This window comes from Balaenoptera borealis, assembly GCF_965194805.1.
Source record: "Balaenoptera borealis genome assembly, chromosome: 3".
Taxonomy (NCBI): Eukaryota; Metazoa; Chordata; class Mammalia; order Artiodactyla; family Balaenopteridae; genus Balaenoptera; species Balaenoptera borealis.
The window spans coordinates 2,309,398-2,332,444 of record NC_138866.1 but is presented as its reverse complement, the minus strand read 5'-3'; the positions used below and the strand labels follow the sequence as shown (position 1 = coordinate 2,332,444).

The 23,047-nt window shown below is 41.3% G+C and overlaps 1 protein-coding gene across 4 annotated transcripts in view; it reads left to right on the top strand.

The window, feature by feature from the left end:
* Positions 1–23,047, top strand: part of RCOR1 (REST corepressor 1) — a 117,881-nt gene that overhangs the window by 84,066 nt on the left and 10,768 nt on the right. For all 4 annotated transcript variants that reach the window (XR_014243304.1, XM_082387462.1, XM_082387461.1 and 1 more), the window contains 5 exons: positions 9,035–9,087; positions 10,562–10,723; positions 11,753–11,871; positions 14,201–14,279; positions 17,819–18,013. Coding sequence is in view for 3 of the 4 variants with exons in the window: in XM_082387462.1 (XP_082243588.1) it covers positions 9,035–9,087; positions 10,562–10,723; positions 11,753–11,871; positions 14,201–14,279; positions 17,819–18,013 (608 nt within the window). In the remaining variant the exon portion in view is untranslated. The remainder of the gene's footprint in view (positions 1–9,034; positions 9,088–10,561; positions 10,724–11,752; positions 11,872–14,200; positions 14,280–17,818; positions 18,014–23,047) is intronic.

Sequence of the window (23,047 nt, the reverse complement as noted above, 5' to 3'; positions counted from 1 at the left end):
AGTGGGGAATAATTAAATGTAAAACAGATTAGTTTATTATAAAATATCACTCTTCTGCAACCTACTTTGAAAGCTTAGATTTCTTTAGTGGGTAAAGAAGCTCCCCCTCCCCCACAAGATTCAAGCATAGGCAGTGGGAATACCTGCTGCCTCCCAACAGACATGCCCCCCATGATCTCACTATCTCACTGTGCAGTCTAGCTTTTGTTTTTAGAGCTGAAGAAACCAGGCCCACAGAGAAGGGACTTGTCTAAAGTTTGTGGTGGGCAGAGCCTTTTGTCACCTTCCTGTAACCTAGCCTCCCTCTGAGTTTCCCTTGGCCACTTGAGTCTCTTTTAGGACCCCTCTTTCCAGGGTCTTGTATACAGATGGATTGTACTGGAGGGAGGAGCGTTGTATATAGAGTTTGGAAGAGGCAGGGTTAAAGGACAAATGTCCCTATGAAGTGAGGTTTGTATACAAGTTATAAGGAGTCACTAGGATTTGCAGACTTTTAAACCCTTCTTCTGACCACCTCCTCCCTCCCCTGCTCAGAACCCCACAAGCAGGAGGGTTTTTTTTGCATGATTGAAATTCACAACTCACAAATTCAAAAACCTCATTTTATATAGCAGGAACATTTCTTCTCATTTCTGTGGTTCTGATATTGTCGTATTCTTTTAAATGCCAAAACCTTAAAATTTTGTTCATTGAGATGGTTTTTATCACATTAAAATAGGGAATGGTCTTTACACATTAACTTTATGCTCTAATTCATTGACTCTCAAAACTGGCCCATCATAATCACCTGGGAGCATTGTAAAAACAAACCAAAAACATCAAGAATGTGTTAGATTCTTTCTGTGATCTGAGTGTATTCATTTTCTGAGAATTCACCTCGCTGTACCCTTATATAAGTGCTCCTCTCTACGCACATCATACTTTACTAAAAACTCTATGCATAAAGTATACGTACACATCCATGCGCACACATATATACAGACATAAACATGAACACACATACATGCGTATACATACATTTACAAAACAGGGTGGAGCCCAAGAGTCAGTATTTTAAAGACGTTTGTCAGATGATTCTTAGCAGACAGGATTAGGAACTGTTGAATTGGAGCACAGCTCTGATGGATGGAGTTCAAGGACTGGGCAGGTTCTCTTGCTAAACTAATTCTGTGGTTGTAAACTGCTGCATCCCTTCCTTCTGGTTGAATCTCACAAATGTTTATGAAGGAATTAATTTTAATACTTTTCATTTGTATATTTCAACTTTTCTATTTTTTATTTTTATACAAAGTATACAAAGCATTTATATGTGTATATATATTTATACATGTGTATTTTTATACAAAGTATTTATAGAATACTTATTATTTTACAAGTGATGAAATGGGCTTAGCCTGCAAGTTCCTGATGGAAACTAAGGACTTTGACTCACGGTCCAGGGCTCTTTCCATTGGAGTCTGCTGTGAGGTTATAGGTGAAACAAGTGTTAGTCTTTTTTTCCCCCTCTTTTAATGTCAGGGAATGTTGCCTTAATTGAGGGAGATGCAGACCTTGTTGTGAGCATGGTTCCTTCCTTCAGCTCATGTGCACAAAGCAAAGCACAGGAGAGCAAACAAGATTATTTTGAGTGCACAGTTGCCTGCTGTGAGGGACTCAGTCATCAAGTAAGTTGACTTGGTGTGAAAGAGATGCAAGAGGATGGCGTGTCACTGCGTTGATCTTACTCTTTACCGTAGACTTTGGGCATCTTTAAGGAGAAAGGTGGTTATTGTTTTGATTAGTCACAACTATATGTCATTCATTCTAGTGATGATCAGTTTTTAAAATATGGGAGATTCTGCGTATGCCTTTCTGGAGAATACACAAATGTATGAATACTAGAGTAAAGGGGGAGGGATGCTCTTATCCTTTTCTTGGAAAAAATGTTTAATGCAGCACACAAAAAAAGTTTAAATTTAACGTTTAGATGTTTTAAAAATTACTCATAAAATGTTAGCCCTGGAAGACATAATGGTCAATCCATTCTTACGTGATGAGGAAACTGTGCCACAGAGGCAGGGGTAGGACTTGTTCAGAGTCGTGTACGTTGATTCTGGGTGGATTAGGTAGGAACGGACGCCAGAAGCTGAATTTCAATGTGTATGGCTTAGTAGAGTATTCATATTTCTTATTTCCACTTGATCAGATTGTCTATGAGACTGGGCTGGATTTTGTAGTATTTACTGGGGTGCTGGAGGGTGGGAGGAGCTTTTTCTATAGAGTGGGATTTTAACAAAACTACATTATGAAATAGCATTGTCATGAAGAAGATGTGTTTCATTATTGACTAGGAGGGACTGGTTCATTACATTACATTGTGCTCTGGCTGAGACTCTGTGGCTTATCTTATTTCTTAAGCCCTCTATCCCCACCTCAAGATATTCAGAGGGATCACTGAAATATTAGCTGTAGTAATGTCTGTGCCCACCTGGTGGCATAGTTGCTCTACCTAAATGATTTAAGCTCATTTTGATTCTCAGCGAGTTACAGTGATAACTCATTTCTTATTTAATAATAAAAAGAGGTGCCACGATATTTGTTATCATATTCTTGAAGAAAACCTAGCATGCTCATTTTGAGTTACGAGAGAGAAATTAGTACCGTATTTCCTTTGCAGCACCTAAAGCTACTGTAAATGTTATGATGGTAAAAATTTTTTAAAGCTGTATTAAGGCTGTAGCTTTGTCCTCAGCACACCTTATGGTGTCAGCCTCTTGCTCTGCATAGACTATGCAAGAAAACAAGGTATTCCGAATCGCTGCAGTATCTGGGGGAGGGAAGGGTGAATTAAGGTTAAGGGGGCAGTTTTCATCTGCATCCTTCCCCTTTTTGCAATTGAATTTGAGACTCTTACTAATGGTACTGGGAGCATTTAGGTCATTGGGTTAAGACATGAACATAGAAACCAATGAAGCCTCGCAGGAGGCAGCCATTTGCCCGTTACCCTCAGTTTCTGTCCCTTCCTTCATCAACCACAGTTCTATTTTCTTAACTTCATTCAAACTGAATAGACCGTGTTGATGTGCCTTGCTCAGTTCTCTCTACCGTGGAGACTGTTCTTATCTGACGTGCCCTTCCCCCTGTCTCCCTTACTCGAGAGATGGGATAGTGAACGGAGGTTTAACGCCATGGGTCCTGGGACCAGACACTCGGTGTACATGAGTCCTAGCACTGCTACTTACCAGCTGTGTGACCCTGCCCAAATGATCTAACTTCTCTGCGCCTCAGTTTCTTCGTTTGTGAATGGGAGTGATAATAGAATTATCGGAGAGGATTAAAAAGATAATCCTGGTAAAGAGCTCAGAACAGTGGCCCGAACATAGTAAATTCTCAAATGCTAGTGACTCTTATTAGTCAGTATAGCTGTTGAATCTTTAGGAAGCTTTTCTTCATTTATCATCATCACCATCACTATTGACTGATTATTTTGCATTCTCACATTATCCTGCATCTACACTGTTACTTTATGTATTTATGTTCTCCTCTGTCACCTGCGTGTTGTTTCAAGCTACTGCAATAAATCATTTTTCTTTTGTATTTTGGCCTATTTTTAGTACAGTGTTCAGTACATAGTAAGGGTAGTTCAATAAATGTTTAACTAAGCTTTACGAATTTTGTAAATTTTTTTGATGAATATCACACATTCTACCTTTTTAAAAATAAATACGTTTATTTGTTTATTTATTTATTTATTTATTTATGGCCTTATTGGGTCTTCATTGCTACGCGCGGGCTTTCTCTAGTTGTAGCGAGCGGGGGCTACTCTTTATTGAGGTGCGCGGGCTTCTCATTGCGGTGGCTTCTCTTGTTGCAGAGCACGGGCTCTAGGCACGCGGGCTTCAGTAGTGTGGTGTGCGGGCTCAGTAGTTGTGGCTCGTGGGCTCTAGAGCGCAGGCTCAGTAGTTGTGGCTCGCGGGCTTAGTTGCTCCGCGGCATGTGGGATCTTCCCAGACTAGGGCTCGAACCCATGTCCCCTGCATTGGCAGGCGGATTCTTAACCACTGCACAACCAGGGAAGTCCCTCACACCTTCTACCTTTAAGTGATGTTACCCCCAAAACATAATTCATTCACCTATGCTTTCCATAATGGTAAGGTCTTGTCAAAAAAAGCCGTGGTTTGTATAGTCTGTGTACTTCTTAAAGGATCAGAGTGGTGCATGTGTCTTTATCCATCATAATTTAAGATGAGACAGTTCTCCCTGGTGGTTCCTTTAGGAATTTTCAAGTTTTTAAAAACATTGCATTATTTCTTTTAAAATTGTTTTTAAAGCAGAGTACACTTAACTCTGTGTCTGATTCTTCTGCCGCTGACGACGGATTAGACTGTTAGCTAAGCTGCACAAGAAACACGTGCTTCTGGCCTGTGCTGTCCCATGTGCCTTGGGGAAGGCTGGTGGGTGCAGATGCCCGGGCCAGGGACCTTGGAATGTCCTGATCACAGCTCACTCAGTGACTCTGCCCGCAGTGGCTCCTCGCCCCAGATTGGGATGGACTCTGGTTAACCTTCAATCTTCTAGAGGCAAAGTCAAGATTATTGTTGCCAGATAAAAGAAAGTGTTGGAAATGACCCCATGGACCCCGGCTTTCTTTGTCTCAGGCAGCTTGTACTTCTCTTGCTTCCCTTCCTGTTTCATCTTTTGTCCACAGACAGGGCAGTTGGGAGTGGATTTTGTTTTCTTAGGTTGAAAGCTCATTTTTGCTTAAGGAAAGCACACGGGAGGTTTTGAAAAATGTACACTTTCCATTTTCTTCATGACCTACCCATAGTTCCTGGCAGGCTGTGTCAGGCAGGTGGCGGGGAGGGCATCGGGAGCCCAGAAACTGTGGTGGGTGGCCATGCCCTCTGATGACGAAAGGGAACGAGGGCTGGGGGCTCTACAGGGTGGGAAGGTAGTAAGAGACAAGCCCTGTCCGCAGCATTGTTTGTGCCAATGGCTGTATTCTGAATTAACTCTAGTCCGAAACATTCTGTGAGGAGGAGGGGAGAGGAGGAGTTGCTGCTGTGGTGTAGTTTTCAGTCAGGTGATAACCCAGCTTTACGGGTGAGAGCAACTTCCTACGAAGGTTTAGGAAGTTGCTAAGGGTAACACAGTCTCAAATATGGTGCTTACTATGCGTCAGGCACCACTAGCTGTGAACTCATTTTATCAAGAGACAGAGCCAAGATTTGAACTGAGTCTTTCTTACCCCATACCTAACCTGTGCTGCCTTTCCTCCTTCCTTCCTTCCTTTTCTTTCTTTCTTTCTTTCCTTCTTTCTTTCTTTCTTTCTTTCTTTCTTTCTTTCTTTCTTTCTTTCTTTCTTTCTTTTTCTTTCTTTCTTTCTCTCTCTCTCTCTCTCTCTTTCTTTCTCTCTCTCTCTCTTTCTTTCTTTCTTTTCTTTCTCTCTCTCTTTCTCCTTTCTTTCTCTCTCTCTCCCTCCCTTCCTTCCTTCCTTCCTTTCTCTCTCTCTCTCTCTCTCTTTCTTTCTCTCTCTCTTTCTTTCTTTCTTTTCTTTCTCTCTCTCTTTCTCTCTCTGTCTCCTTTCTTTCTCCCTCTCCCCCTCCCTCCCTCCCTCCCTTCCTTTCTTTCTAAATTGAGGTATAGTTGATTTACAATATTGTGTTGGTTTCAGGTGAACAGCAAAGTGATTCAGTTTTTTACATATCTATTTTTTTAGATTATTTTCCATTACAAGGTTATTACAAGATATTGACTATGGTTCCCTGTGCTCTACAGTAAATCTTTGTTGCCTATTTTATGTATAGTAGTTTGGATCTGTTACTCCCATACCCCTAATTTATCTACCCCTCCCCCTTTCACTTTGGTAATAACCATAACCATGAGTCTGTTTCTGTTTTGTATATAAATTGATTTGTATTATTTTTTAGATTCCATGTATACGTGATGTCAGATATTGGTCTTTCTCTGTCCAACTTACTTCACTTAGTATGATAATCTCTAGGTCCATCCATGTTGCTGCAAATGGCAATATTTCATTCTTTTTTATGGCTGAATAATACTCCATTGTATAAGTACACCCCATCTTCTTAAGCCAGTCATCTGTTGATGAGCACTTGGGTTGTTCCCATGTCCTGGCTATTGTAAATAGTGCAGCTGTGAACATTGGGGTGCATGCATCTTTTCCAGATATATGCCCAGGAGTGGGATTGCTGGATCATATGGTAGCTCTATTTTTAGTTTTCTGAGGAACCTCCATACTGTTTTCCACAGTGGCTGCACCAGTTTACATTCCCACCAGCAGTGTAGGAGGGTTCCCTTTTCTCCACACCCTCTCCAGCATTTGTTATCTGTAGGCTTTTTAATGATACGTGCTGCCTTTCAACTTGCTAGGAAAAGAACCGGAAATGTTGACATTGTACATATTGCAGGTCCCCCAGCATTCATTCAGCAAATGTTTGTCTAACCTTTATTGGACATAGAGCAATGAAAAGAATGAAAAATTGTATTTTTGCTAGTGGGTATCAGATGGTAATTCTTTTACAAGTTGCAAGGCTCCCCATATATTAACTTATTTCATCGCACCTTCAAGGCGCCTGGTAGACATACCAGGTGACTTTACTTAAGTAGCTATGATAGCGTTCTTCCTTTGCTTTAGATTTGAGTCCGCAGAGTGGTCTCCAAGAAAACCTAAAAGATGTGTGACTTGAAAAGCCACCGTATAAGAGCACCTTGCTGTTTACAGCGTGGCAAATGTTACATTTACCCTTAGCTGCAGCAGCTGGAATCCACTGTGTTAGTCTGTTTTCCTGGCCCTACCACCAGCTAATTTTTGTGTTAAAACAAAAGAACAGATGAAAATAGAAAAAGCATCTAAAGAATGCTTTTGTTTCCCTTGTAATTTTTAAGGTAAATCTGGTAAGAGACAATGGGGACAGGTTTAGTGGACCCTGTTACTGATGTAGCAGATTCTGGTTCTGCCCCGAGAGCGAGAGCTGTGGGCAGGACAGGCTCTCGAGGGCCTCCTGCATCGCGTCCAGCCTGTGCGTTATTTGCTTAAAGATCATGTGACTGACTGGTGATCACATGACTGAATGTGTGCACACATCACACATTCCTTACTCAGCTAAGGTAAATAACAGCGTCTGGAAACCTGTATGCTCGCAGAGTTGAGATTATATAGCAGAAGTTTGAGGTTCGTTTATTGTTTGTTCACTAAATGTTTATTAAAAGAAGGAACCCTTAAAGCAGACCTCCAGGGTTGACCCTCAGTTCCCTGTACATTGTTTTCCTCTCTTCCTCTCACGTGTTCTTGACTTGCACACATCTCATGGCCCGGTCTTTGTCCTCTGACCTGCGGTCCAGCCCCGGGCGCTGGGTGCCGCTGGCAGCATCCAGGCGCCTCTCGGAAGAGTCCTCTCCGGCCAGGGGTGCACAGCCGCCCGCTCTGCAGCCTTACTTTTTGTTGGCTTTTTTTCTTTTTTTTAAGAACCTTTGAGCATTCTTCTCTTATTTGGCATAATCTACCCTATTGTGAAGTAAAGCAAGGGACACACTTCGGAATATTTCCGCCCCCATTTTAAAAATCACCAGTTTTGGGACTTCCCTGGTGGCGCAGTGGTTAAGACTCCACACTCCCCATGCAGGGGGTCCAGGTTCAATCCCTGGTCAGGGAACTAGATCCCACATGCATGCCGCAACTAAGAGTTTGCATGCCACAACTAAGGAGCACACCAGCAGCAACTAAGGAACCCACCGGCTGCAACTAAGGAGCCCACGTGCCTAAGACCCGGCATAACAAAATAAATGAATGAATGAATGAATGAATGAATGAATGACTATTTAAAAAAAATTAAAATCACCTTTTGGGACAAACAAAGGCCTTTATCATTCACTGACTCTCAGGTAAATTGGAATTTTACTCTCTTCTGAGTGGAGTAACCAGTCAGTTTGTGAGTATTTTAGATGTAAAAAAGAAAATAGAAAATTAGTGCCTTAATATTGAAATGCACTCACTATATGTAGTTACTGTTTGAATTAAATTGACTCTTGTCAGTGGAAAAAATTTTCCCCTTATATTAGAATATATGCTAATGAGTTTGAATTCTTTTTCAAAATTGATTTCTTTTTCCTAATTAGTTGTCATTTACACCAAAATTAGGAAGGATGGTTGTGATAGAATTGGATAGCATTCTGAAACTTAGAAGCACTGACTTTATTAGGTGTCTGCTGTAACACTCAGCCTATTTTCTCAACTCTAAGTTTGGTCATTGCACCTGGAGAGTGAGTTTTGAGGGAAGGGCAATAGGGGCTAATAGGATTTAGTGTTTGTTTCATACAATTCTGTGCTACTTGATTTTCCCTTTTTGAGCTTGTATTATTTTTGTAGTTTATAAAGAAAAGTCATACATGAATAAAGAAGTGCTATTGATTAGTAGTCTCTTATTTTTCTGGAAGAAAGACTAGAAAGTGTAGAGTGGAAGTAGATTTGTCACTGGGGGTGGCAGCTTCTGAAGTTCGGGTCTGTTAGTTTTCCTTGGTGTTTCCTTAGTGCTTGAAAGCTGGCATTAGCCACCTTGTTTTCGAGTTTGAGAGCAAATACTAGGCGTTGGTGCATGTAATTTATCTCTTAGATTTTTTTTTAACATAAAAGTGGGCTGCTTGTTCTTCAACCTCAGCTGAGACTTAAAAGCAAACCCCCATTTAATATTTCTTTTTATTTCTAAATAATTATTTTTCAGAGTACCAAAGTAATATTTATCATAGAAAATTTAAGTAGAACCTTGTTTAAAAAAAAAACAAAAACAGAATCATAATCTCACCATCCAGAAATAAGTACTGTGAGTATTTTTTCAGCCATTTCTCTGTGGGATTTATATATGTAAGATCCATAATGAGATCATATTATACAGCTCTATTTTGTTCCTGTCTAGTCTTTGTTTTTATGCTTGTGCATGGCCGGCCTGAAATATATATACATCAGTATCAATTCTGGTGCCCGCAGACTGTGCCCGGTCCCTCAGTTTGTTCACCGGCCTCTTGTCTTGTTTTTCAGTGGATGAATACATTGCCATTGCCAAAGAGAAGCATGGGTACAACATGGAACAGGTAATGGCATGGTTTTCTTCTGTTGTTAAAAATGGGGTTTATAGCTGACCTGTTAATTTTGTTTTGTCCTATGTGTTGGGTAGCGTTGTTTCCTCATTAGCCATTTTTGTGTAGTCACTAACAGTATTATACAAGGCTCTGGTCCCCTTTTTTACTGCTTGAGATGAGTGGTAGAAGACCCTTTGATTGGAAAAGCGTGTGTGTGTTCCTGCCGGTCTGCACTGTTTGGGGCAGCGGTGGCTCTTAGGTGCTGGATACTTGGGCATAATGCTTTCGTATTTGAATACGTGATTTGTTTATCATTCTTGTGGTTGTGTGATGGTTTTTTTCCTGACGCATGGTGTCACACTCAAACCTACTCAAAACTGTTTTAATATTAATTGCTTTGAATCACTTTCTGATTGTAAAATTTGACTAAGGTTTTTAAAAAATTGTTTGGAGCCAATTAATGAGAAATCCACAAGATTAATTTTTCTCCCAAAGTGTGATGATATCTTATTTCAGCTTTATTTCTAATGACGATTCTTTTAGGTAATCACATTAAGTTGGATTAGTGCTTTCTTTTGTATTGATCTAGATTTTACAGCCTGTAAATTACCAAAATTTTTCATTTACCCTAATGCCTGAGGATACCACTGATTTTGGTTATATAGACTTGGACGCTTTCTTTTAGCCTTGGCCTTACTTTTAGTTATTCTACCCTGGTAGAAATGTCAGGGAAGCCAATTACAATAAGGTAGTTTGAGAATCTTTCAAAGCAAGAAGTGTATGCTTCTCTTTCTCCAAACCCTACGTAGGAACTTCACAAAGCTGCTCAGAAAATCATCAATTTTTTTTCTATTTAGAAAGTTTAATTATTATTGGGTGATTGCTGATTACACTTGTATGAATTTTTAAGGATTTTGGTCTTCAAAAGTATGATCATTTCCACTTTAAAATTGACATACAGGGAGTTTTCTTTGGAAAGTATTCCTGAATTCTCTTGTTTCTAATTTGTTCCTTACCCATTTGTATTTTTTTTCCTTTCTGAGCTGGAAAAAACTCTTTATATTTGAAATTTTTTGGCAAAAGGATAACAAACAATTGTGTGCTTTTTGAGTTACTTTCTCCTTCATATCCAGTGGCTTTAGAGTGTGACCCTGTATGAGCACAGATTCCAGAGTCCCACTGCTTCTGCTGTTTACTAGCTGTGACCATTGGCAAGTTACTGAGTTTCTCAGGGCCTCCATATTCCAACTTGAGAATTGAGAATAATGGAACTTATCTCATAGGGCTTGAGACAAATGAGTTAGTGTACAAAAGGGCACGGATCAGCGTCTGCCACTTAGCAGTGTATGTGAGTTCGCCATTTGTGAATTTGTCTGGGTATGAAGAAATACTTGCTCTTCTTGTGCCAGCCTCATTTCCACTTTAATGTTTCAGTCATGTCAGTCATGTTGTTGGTCTAAAAATTTCACTGATACTGTTTTTCTAGGCTCTTGGGATGCTCTTTTGGCATAAGCATAATATTGAAAAATCATTGGCTGATTTGCCCAACTTTACCCCCTTCCCAGATGAGTGGACTGTGGAAGATAAAGTCTTATTTGAGCAAGCCTTTAGTTTTCACGGGAAAACTTTTCATAGAATCCAACAAATGGTGAGTAGGTGAGACCGTTCACTGTGTGCCCGCCCCCCGCGCCCCCCCGCCCCGCAGTGTACCTGAGCCGTAGGGCTGTCATCCTCGAGCACGAGTGTTCCCGTTATTAATAAAGCGGCTCACTGCAAGCTGCTGGGTGGGTGAGAGGCTTCACACTACAAGAGCGAAATATCCCCCAGCACCTCCCAGCTTAATAGTTGTGCCTCAGCCACCCCCACCCCCACCCCCACCCCCACCCCCACCCCAGCTTTCTTGTCGGGACGACCCAGAGTGTTCTTTTTTTTTTTTTTTTTTGGCTTCATTGGGTCTTCATTGCTGCGCGCGGGCTTTCTCTAGTTGCGGCGAGCAGGGGCTACTCTTCGTTGCAGTGCGCGGGCTTCTCATTTTGCAGTGGCTTCTCTTGTTGTGGAGCACGGGCTCTAGGTGCGCGGGCTTCAGTAGTTGCAGCGCGTGGGCTCAGTAGTTGCAGTGCACGGGCTTAGTTGCTCCGCGGCATGTGGGATCTTCCTGGACCAGGGCTCGAACCCATGTGCCCTGCATTGGCAGGTGGATTCTTAACCACTGTGCCACCAGGGAAGTCCCCCCAGAGTGTTCTGATAGAAAGGGTCTCTGATGGTGGGTGAGGCCAAACATCATGGGGCCCCGGTCTCCCTGGGGAGTTTTGCCGACCTGTCACTTCCAGAAAGGTATTTGGTGGGCTCCTACTGTGAAAGCTTACTGACGGTTACATTAGTGCTAAAATGAATTTTTTAAAAATAACCTAGAACTTATGTTAGAAGCTGTAGTCGTGTGAAAACTCTGATTCATCTTACGCTGACTGCAGTCTTTCATGGGCTAAGTTTCACTTACAGTCAAACTTCAGTAATTTGAAAATGTATCGATGAGAGTTCTTTTGTGAATTCAGAGAAAAATGGCTGTGACTTAGGACATTTCTGAATACGTGAGAGTGATCCTTACGAAATATATCTACACACATTTGATTTTTAAAGATTAGCTTTAAATCTAAACCAACTCATTTTTTGCGTTTAGCTTCCTGATAAATCTATAGCAAGTCTGGTGAAATTTTACTACTCCTGGAAGAAGACGAGGACTAAGACCAGCGTGATGGATCGCCACGCTCGGAAACAGAAGCGGGAGCGGGAGGAAAGGTCAGTACGCACGCGGGGTGGCGTCTCTGCCCTTCGGAGATCTTTGCACCGGCATTTCTAAGAGCTGGTGGGTACACAGAGGAAAGGTAGAGGGACCGGATTTCCCCCAGTTCCTTCCTGGTGGAACCAGAAGGTACACAATATTCTTCAGCTCCATGCTCGTGAGCTGTGTTAATGCATGAGTGCTACCTTCTAGAGGCATCTTTTCTCACCACTCTGCGGTCAGCACACTTTGTTCTGAATGAGTGACCTTTCCAACACATTCCTTTGTGTGTCCCTTAAGGGTGTCTTCTTTTAGTAAAAAGGAATCTCTCTTACTTCTTATGTTGAAATTTACTTGGTGTGCTTCTGCAGGATTCAGTTGACGTTTTTATGTTTGGTATGTTAAAATCTACAGTTTAGATTTCCTTCTTCCCTTTTTTGACCATCCGTTTTGTGTATGTGAGTGAGAGAGAGGGGAACATTTTATGACTTCTTAATAAGGAGGTTAGTTTTAAGGACAGCTTAGTGCATAGGACGCACCTTAACCATCACGCCCTCAGCCTTACATACAGCAGAGTCATGGAAGCGGCCTTTGCTCACCTGAAGACGTGGGTTCTGGTCTCAACTGAAGGGTCTGCTGATGGTCTCACAGGCGGGTTGGGTCAATGCACTCCTTTCCACGCCTCTGTCTCCTCAGCTCTAAAATGAAGATGCTTCAAGTCTAGGAGGCAGGGCACAAACATAGTGGGTATTATGGTAGTGGGAATATAGGTGGCTTTTAAAAATTATATTTTCTATAATATATTATTTTTATAAATTAACAATACAAAATAAAATGAAGGAGTATAAACTATATGATCTCTGTGGCCCTGTCTTAGGAGAGTATCTTACGATTTCAAATGAAAAAGAATAACCTGTGGGGACAGATTGAGAATTATCACTTTTGGAGACACCTGCAAAGCTCTTTCCAACCATAAGATTCTATAAAATTGTTGACCTTGACACATCTGCATATTTTTTAGTTTGCAACATACATAACTAGTGGGTCTATTTATGGATCAGTACTCTTTGTAACCAAAGAAAAGTAGCAAACTCTACTGAATTTGTTTTTAGTGTTATAGCAATTTTTGATTAAAATTTCTTGTTTCCTTTATATGTTAGGTCTAGTTTACTGTTTATAAACTAAGTCTGTTACTACAAACAAGTGCGGTTTACTAAGCTGAAATCAGAATTAAATTTAAAAAAAGAAGATTGGGATTTGTTATCCTTGAGGATGAAGCGATAAGGGCATTGTTCTCACTTTGCATCTGCCCAAGGGTGCTCCTACCTTCCCGGTGCACCTTCACACCGTCAGGATGCAAACAGAGGAGGGGCACCCCGGCCACGGCAGAAGCACCCGAGAGATTGTTGTCTTTCTACCGGGACCTGCCTGTGAAAGGAGCGGCAGGGCCTGGGAAAATTCCCTCAACCCCCGGCTCTTTCTCCTCTCAGACATGCTTTCCTCAGCCAGAACTTCTTACCACTGTGGGCCTTGGGGGTGGGTTGGGGGAGAAGGAGAGCACAGTGGGTGCGTCACCTGGGCTGGGTTCCTGAGACAAAGCGGGTGTTGACATCTGAAACCCTGAGTGTTCTGCTGCCACCACTGCTCAGCTGGCTTTAGCTGCAGGCAGACTGGGGCGGGCTGCCTGGCTTCTGTGAGCCTTCGCTTTCACTTTTTTTTTAAGCAAAAGGTCTACCACAGAGCTTTTTTTTTTTTTTTAAGTAAGAAATACTGCATGGAAGGATATAAACAAAAGCATGCACCATACCAATGTGAGCATTCTTTCTAAAATTAACTTAAAATACCAGTTATTCGAGCCACCGAAAAGCCTCTCCCATTCTCAGACTTGTGTAGTTGTGAGAAGACAGGTGGGACTTGAACATGGATTTTTACTTGTTGGTAAATTTATTCCCAATACAATAGGCTTTATTCCTGAATAATTTCTCAGCTATATCTAATGATCATGTCCTGGTCCTCCATTAGATACTTATGGAGAATTAAAGTAAATGTCTTAAATTTGACATTTTTAGTTGAGAGAAAACACTTTACAAATAATAAAGCGACAATGTTCTAGGCCTGGTTTGGGAGTTAGAAACCCATTTTAATAGCTTTTTTAATCATTTAGACTAAAAGAACTATGGAGTTGGTATTTTATTTGAATTGTAAAAATGTATTTATCTCAGCATTCTGAAAACATATACTAATTTTGTATTACATCTGTCATTTAAATCAATATATTGCTTAAATTTGTGTATTAAATAGAATTAGTACAAAATAATCTTTCAGTAACTTGTTTTTGTCTTCCAGTGAGGATGAGCTGGAAGAAACAAATGGAAATAACCCCATTGACATTGAGATTGATCCAAACAAGGAAAGCAAAAAGGAGGTATTTTTTTCCCCCAGTACTGTTAAGGCAAATAAATTTCATTACTAGTTTCATAAGTAAAACATTCCTTTTTCTCATTCTACTTAATATATTAAGTGCTGTGTACAAGGCATCATGGTATGGCTTTTTAAACAATACTAACTTTGCTTTGTAGAACTTAGAATTTTGTTTGCCAAGAAATATGAGAAAGGAAGCCTTAAAGGAAAAAATGGCATCAACGAGGAAAGGTTTTATGTAGGGTGACAGTTCTCACCGCCTTCTCTCCTGGGCCGTTCGCTCAGCAGGTTGGAAAGGGGCCTCGTGAGGACCAGGCTCGAGCTCGGCTCCTCCTCTCGGCCCCGGTGGCCTCCTTCCTTCTGCATCTGCCCGGGGCCTGCACCCTCTGGGTCATGGTGAAGCTTTAATCTCTCACGTTTTAAAAATCATTACGCCAGAGGTTTATAGTCTCTGGATCCAAGAGGTCCACAGATCCCTACAATTATACATGACTTTTGGGGGGTATATCTATAACATTTACTTACTGTAAACTGTCCACTGAGAACAGTGGGGTGTCTGGACGGTCTTAGCCTTTTGAAATGGTGGTTAGAGTCTTGCATTATTTTGCCCATTCATAAAAATTGAATAAAGCATATGTGGGGTCCCCGAGGGCCCTCCCGGGAGACCAGGGCTCTGTGGCCTAGTTGGGGACCCCCACGGTACACAGCTGCCTGCAGCAGGTCCCTGATGGGTGCCACCACCACAGCTGAGGAAAGAGGGCCTCAGCCCATTGGTGCCCGTCAGCCCCTCATTCAGGGTGGAGTATGGAATCCCAGCGTGGGCATGACTTTTACATGTGTTCACATAGTGTTTTTCTAAAGACAGAGTCTGTAGTTTCAGTAAAATCTGAAAAGGTTTTCTATCTCAAAAGGTACTAAAGTATGAGAAAAACGAAAGGGTCTAGACATACCTAAACTTTAAAATTACACCAATAATGTATGATTTTATAGACATGTAGGAAATACAGCTAAACAAAAGGGAACGATGAAAATGATTTATCATTTCATCACCGATAATCACTATTAACATTTTGGTGACTCTTTCCAGACGACCTCCTCTGTAAAATATATATGCCTATACATAATTCTGAATCTGGATGCTTAAAAAATATAAAATCGGATCTTAATATATAATTTTATAACCTTTTAAATTTACTCTGCCTTGAACATTTTTTTTTTTAATCAGGCATCAATTTTATACACAGCAGTGTATACATGTCAATCCCAATCACCCAATTCAGCACACCACCATCCCCACCCCACCGCGGTTTGAACATTTTTTTTTAATTGAAGTATAGTTGATTTACAATGTTGTGTTAGTTTCTGGTGTACGGCAGAGTGATTCAGTTTTATGTATATCTTCTTTTCCGTTATGCCTTATCACAGGATATTGAATATAGTTCCCTGTGCTGTACAGGAGGACCTTGTTGTTTATCCATTCTGTATATAATAGTTTGTGTCTGCTAATCGCAAACTCCCAGTGCATCCCTCCCCCACCCCCCTCCCCCTTGGCAACCACAAGTCTGATCTCTGTGTCTGAGTCTGTTTCTGTTTTGTAGATAAGTTCATTTGTGTTTTATTTTAGATTCCACATGTAAGTGGTATCACATGGTATTTGTCTTTCTCTTTCTGACTTACTTCACTTAGTATGATAATCTCTAGGTCCATCCATGTAGCTGCAGATGGCATTATTTCATTCTTTTTTATGGCTGAGTAATATTCCATTTTATATATGTACCACATCTTCTTTATCCATTCATCTGTCAATGGACATTCAAGTTGTTTCCATGTCTTGGCTATTGTAAATAGTGCTGCTGTGAACATAGGGGTACTGCCTGTATCTTTTCGAATTATAGTTTTGTCCAGATATATGCCCAGGAGTGGGATTGCTGGATCTTATGGCAACTCTATTTTTAGTTTCTTGAGGAACGTCAATACTGAACCTTGAACATATTTTTATGTCAGATATATTTGTATGCATAGCTGTATGTTATTCCATCATTACAGATCTTTTATAATTGAGTTAATTAATCTTATACGGGTTTTTACAGTCTTTTTCCCTGTAAGTAATGCTGAAATGCCGATCTCATGACTACATATTTGTGCACTTAATTTTTTCCATTAGAATTAATTTCTGGAAGTTGAATTATTGAGTCAAAGTGTTCTAGATATATTCTTAAGGCTTCTTTTGGTATGGTATATATTATCAAATAGGAAACTGGTAATTCTTTCTGGATAGCACTCTTACCGGTGATTTATATGAGTGCCCAAATAACAAGATCATTTTAAGGATTAGCTAAATTACATTGCTTGGGAAATCAAATTGTACTTGCAATTTTTAGTACGCTTTGTTTTGATGCATTGTTATTTATTAGGTTCTTCAACGGAACATTTTAAATGAAAGAGGCTTGGTTTTATATTAATTTCTGTAATTGTTATTTATATAGCAGTTTCTAATTTAAAAAGAAAAATGGTTAAATCTCAGTTTCTTTACCTACTAAAATGTTATTAAAACAGACACATGGTCAATAGGTGATCTTTACTGAATAGCATAGTGCTATTGCAGAACATAGTTTATTGTCTACTTATATTTTTATGTGTTGTTTATTACCACTTGTTCGAGAGCTTATTGCTACCATCATGGTTTGCATTGCCTTTTTATCTCAGTCTTTTAAAATATGAAGCAAAAAGCTGAATGTATTTTCAGCTTTACCAGCCAATGTTAATACACTAACAAGATGAAATTATAAACAGTTAACCAAAACTTCTTGTTCTTAAAATGGTTACCACTAGGATGTTATCCTTTCCTTGCCAAGATATTAGTGCATTTCATTTCCAAAGGTTTTGGTTTTAGAGAAAGCATTTAAAAAAATAAGCAGCAGTCATCCATTTTTAAATGACAGCATATAGTTTTTGAAGCAAGTTACACAGTTGCCCTAAAAGTTGTGTCATCTAAAAAAAAAAAAACCCGAAAAGGTGTATAAACAAGTTTCATATTGAAGTTTTTATTTTTATAACCATCTATAAAGATTTAAAGAATTTAAGTGGATCCTTACACATGTGCTGAATCATTTTTTTTCTTTTTTTCTTTTTTTCTTTTTTCTTTCTGTGGCCGTATGTCCATCTACAATTGCTAGGGACTGTTTGGATAAAATAACTCCTTATTCATAAATACAAAGCTCACCAGAAGGGAATACAGGTTATTTTTTCTTCCTGTGTTCCTGCAGGAAGCTGGGAATGCTTCTTGTCAGAGGTTTATAGAATAAGGATGTATCTGTATAGGAAGGAAATGGAGTCCACTTTGAAGTGTTTATTTAGCCAAAGTTCAATAGCCAATGGTTTTGTCTGTTAACTATGTATTAGAACTTGTAGATGGTAATTATGAGATGGCATGGTATTTGTCTTAGATTGTTTGGAGCCATGTTAAGAAAATCTGCTTATTACTGTTCATTTGGCATTTTAATTTTCTTAGTTTCTCATTTATCAAATATGTGTATCATGCAGGTGCCCCCTACTGAGACAATTCCTCAGATCAAAAAAGAAAAACATAGTACACAAGCTAAAAATAGAGCAAAAAGGAAACCTCCGAAAGGAATGTTTCTTTCTCAAGAAGACGTGGAGGCTGTTTCTGCCAATGCCACTGCTGCTACCACGGTGCTGAGACAACTGGACATGGAGCTGGTGTCAATCAAACGACAGGTACCCGTGAGCCCCGTCCTGGGTGAAGAGTTAACTGCACTTTAGACGTGTTCTTACTTCTCACTCACTCGGATGTTCTCTTTCCCCAAATCTCAAAAGCGCATTTTGTTTCTAAGGAATTGGACAGAAGATCTTAGGCCCATTGATTTTTTTCCCTTAAATTAACCGTGAAGTTGAAATTTTTTTTTTTTTTAAACATCTTTATTGAAGTATAATTGCCTTACAATGGTGTGTTAGCTTCTGCTTTATAACAAAGTGAATCAGTTATACATATACAATATGTTCCCATTTCTCTTCCCTCTTGCATCTCCCTCCCTCCCACCCTCCCCATCCCACCCCTCTAGGTGGTCACAAAGCACCGAGCTGATCTCCCTGTGCTATGCGGCTGCTTCCCACTAGCTATCTATTTTACATTTGGTAGTGTATATATGTCCATGACACTCTCTTACCCTGTCACATCTCACCCCACCCCCTCCCCATACCCTCAAGTCCATTCTCTGAAATTTTATACAGATACCGATATAGATACAGATCTCAGTGACTTCTCATAGCGTGAACACACCCGAGTAACCTCTGTGTGGATGAAGACGTGGAGCGTCGCCTCCACGGCCCGTTTCTCTCCCCTTGAGAAATGCGTCGTTGCCTCTGGAGCCTCACTCATGCCCCCTGTTCATCACCCACCTTCTCCCAGTGGGTGGCCGCTGTTCTGACTTAAAACCATATGTTATTTTTATCTTGTTTTTGGATTTTATATAAACAGAATGATAAAGTAGAGGTGTGTGTGTGTGTCTGTGTCTGGCTCTTACTCAACATGTGAGATCTATCCAAGTAATAGAGAGCCATACTTCTTGAGTTCTTTCTCATTGCTGTATGAATACCCAACAAATGATCCATTTTACTTTGAGTGGACATTTGGGTTGTTTCCCGTTTTTGACTCTTACACGTGATACTGATAGGAACGTTGTTTTATGTGCCTCTTGGTGTGTTGTGTGTGCATCTTTGTTGGAGATAACACCTAAGAGTGCAGTTGCTGGGTTATCGAGTGTGCATATGTCCAACATTAGAAAACAATGGCAGACAGTTTCCCAAAGTGGTCGTGTCACTTTACGTGAGTTTTGGTTGCACCACGTCAGGATTTCCTAGTTGTAGCACTGTTGACGTTTTGGGCTGTATAGTTTCTGTGTTCTGGGGGGGTTGTTCTGCCCCTTGTAGGGTGTTTAGCAGCATCTCTGGCCTCGACCCACTGGATGCCAGTGGCACCCTCCCCTCCACCATGCTGTTGTGACCACATTGTGAAATTATGGGGGTGGCGGGGGAATTGTCTCCTGTTTCCCATTCTGAGGACTTCTTTTTCACGCTCTTAGTGGTATCTATCTATCTATCATTTATTTATTTATTTATGGCTGCGTTGGGTCTTCGTTGCTGCGCGTGGGCTTTCTCTAGTTGCGGTGAGCGGGGGCTACTCTTTGTTGCGGTGCGCGGGCTTGTCATTGCGGTGGCTTGTCTTTGTTGCAGAGCACGGGCTCTAGGCGTGCAGGCGCGGTAGTTGTGGCTCCAGACGCGCAGGCTCAGTAGTTGTGGAACACGGGCTTAGCTTCTTCGCGGCATGTGGGATCTTCCCAGACCAGGACTCGAACCTTCGTCCCCTGCATTGGCAGGTGGATTCCTAACCACTGCACCACCAGGGAAGCCCTCTTAGTGGTATCTTTTGATGAACAGAAATTCTTAGTTTTAAAGTAGTTCAGTTTCTCATTCTTGTCTTTTACGGTTAGCGCTCTTTGAGTTCTGTTAAGAATCTTTCCTGAGGTCATGAAGATACTCTTACACACTATCTTAAAAGTGTTGTTTTGGGGCTTCCCTGGTGGCGCAGTGGTTGAGAGTCTGCCTGCCGATGCAGGGGACACGGGTTTGAGCCCTGGTCTGGGAGGATCCCACATGCTGCGGAGCAACTAGGCCCGTGAGCCACAACTACTGAGCCTGCGCGTCTGGAGCCTGTGCTCCGCAGCAAGAGAGGCCGCGATAGTGAGAGGCCCGTGCACCGCAATGAAGAGTGGTCCCCACTCGCCACAACTAGAGAAAAGCCCTCGCACAGAAACGAAGACCCAACACAGCCAAAAATAAATAAATAAATAAATAAATTTATTTTTTTTAAAAAAAGTGTTGTTTTGCCTTTTACATTTTGATCTTCAGTCTACCTGGCAGTGTTTTTGTTTGTATGTTGTTACATGTAGGGTCAGTTTTTTTTTTTCATATGGATATCTAGTTTACCCAGTACTATTCATTAAAAAAGACTACGCTTTCCCTGTTGTAATGCTGTGGGACCTTTGTCTTAAATCCGGTGTCCATTATGTGTATCGGTCAGGTTTGGAGTTCTGTTTGTCCATTCTTCACCAGTACTATATGGTCTTAATAATACATAGATTATGAATGGATGTGTGTGGTAGGAGAAGTTCTCCAAGATGGTCGTGGCTATTCCTGGCCCTTGTATTTCCATATCAAGTTTAGAATCACCTTCTCAATTTCCAGAAAAGTAATTCTGCTAGAATTTTGATTGGGATTGTGTTGAATGTATAGATCAGTATAGAGAATTAACATCTTATGATCCATGAATATGATATATCCCTGCACTTCTATAGATGTTCAGTTTCTTCCAGTATTTTGTCATTCTCTCTGAACAAGTCTTGTATTTCCTTTATTAGTGTTATTCCTACATGTTTGGTACATTTTTGGTGCTCTTGTAAAGAATATTGTTTTTAAAATGCATCCTTTCCTGATTATTTGTGCTTCGTGTGAGAAATGGCTCCTCCTTGTCTTTTCGTCTGATTCTGCGTAAAAGTCAAACCCAAAAGTTAGCCAAGCAGCTCAGTGCCGCCCTTCCGTTAGTCACCTCCCCCCGACCCCAAACTCAAGATGAATTATGGACTGGTGGTTCACTTTTAGTTCTTGCTGCCTTTGGTTTGTCGATCTTGATGGCTGCCTTGGCAGGGCTGGGAAGAGAAGGGTGGGGTCTGTGGACCCGGCTGTCCCCTGGTGAAGGAGGCCGCACAGACCAGGACCCGGCGCGCCCCTCGGAGTTGCGGGCTTGCGGCTGCCACAGCTGCATTCTAATCTTAGGAGAATCACTTAGTCTTCCTGGGCCTCTTTTCAAATGAGGAGATGAATCCTTGCCTGCCTGATCTTACAGGATGTGTGAGGGCATCACAGTAAGCTGCCTCTGTGCTGGGAGAGCTCTGGGGCTGGGGCTGGGAGCTCCTCTGTGCATTTCACCTTCATCTCCGAGGGGCCTCAGTCCCCTCTGCTGAGTGAGTTCCTGACGCTTGCTGTTCGGTGTCAATATGTTGAAGAAGGAAAGAGACCCTCTCTTCTACAGAGGTGTTACTGACTTTGTAGTATGATAGATGAAGAGTCTTTGGCTTTCAGAGCCAGGGTCAAGAGCAGGAATTTTTATTTGAAGGTAGCTGCTCAGAGTTGACATTGTCGAAGAGAGAGGGCTCAGAGGCTGACTTACTAAGAGGTGAGGTCAGTTGTTTACTTTCCACAGCCTTCAGGACTTCTGCCAGCTGCACTTGAGATGCACGTGGCGGTCAGTCACACAGTGGGCATTTTATCCTGGATGCCCCCATGTCTGGTTGTGTGCCAGGGAAACAGTCATCCGATGAGGACAGGAAACCTGACTAACAGCAGCTCAGACAGCGAAGGATTTATTTTTATCAAATAGCAAGAAATTCCAACATCCAAGATTGCTGGCGTTCGTTCCTCTGTTCAGTGGTGCTCTCGGGGACCCAGGTTCTTTCAGATTCTCCTGCTCCACCATTCTTAGCTTTTAGGCTTTTCATCTTGCTTGTTGCCTCACACTGGAAGCTGCAGAAGCCATTTTGTCACCTTCGTGTCTGCATTCAGGGCAGTAAGAAGAGGGGGTGGAGGAAAAGCTTTTGCCTTCCCAGAACCTCCTGGACTTTCTGTGTGGCAGGGCTTTGCAGCCCAGCTCCTCCTAGCGCTGAGGCAATCGTCAGCCGCTGTCAAAGATACAAGTGAGAAGGGGGCTGGGAACGGCTGTCGGGTTAGCCAGCAGACACTGCTGGTTGCATCAGGTCTTTCCGGGTGGAGAGAATGAAATGGTCTGACCTTAGAGAAGAATCACTAAATACCCAATAAAATAGAAAAAAGAAAGTTGTGTCCAGCCAGGAGCTCTAGGTAAGGCACCAGGCCAAGTCAACTGATTTTTTTGTTTTTTCTTTAAATGCTGGTTACTTTTTGTATCCTGTTTCTTATCCAGCTTGTTGCCACTCTGGCTTCCTTTCCAATTGGCATGACGCTGGCAAGTAATCCCTATTCTTACTCTGATTAGTAAACTCTGGACACTGCTAATTTGGAAAATGATTAGGAGCAGACATGTAGGTAAATGAGAATATAGAGCTAACTTTTAGTTCAGGACTTGTGGATGTTTTACCTTGTAGCCGCTCATTTAATCTCTATGCTTCTTTATCCATTGATTTTAGAGGGAAAATGCATGTGTTAAACAGGTTGGTCTCCTTGGAAAATGCATGTTACTTAATCACAATGCGATACACACACACACACACACACACACACACACACACACACACGCCCAGCTTTGTAACGTATATATATAAATAACTAGCTAGAAGGAATAGAGTAACTGGAATGCCAGGGGGGAGGGGATGGGGTGGGGGGGGACATGTAGTAGTCTGTACCCCTGACTTTTGTGTGTGTGTGTTCTAATAAAACTTTATTTATAAAAATAGCCAGTAGGCTGGATTTGGTATGTAGATCATAGTTTTCCAACCCCTGCTATAACTGAAACAAGGTTTACCATGATTAATAAATATGAAGCTCAGTTATGTCTAGACCCCTGACTTTTGAGAATTTGCTCATTCCCTGTCAGAAGTTTCTAGGCCTAGTTTTCGGAATTCAGGGAACATAATCTGAGTGCCTTGAAGTATTTTGTGGGTATTTTGTGGGCTGTTGGTAACTGTGAGCTCTGAGAAGAGTCTAAGATTGTGCTGTTCAGTG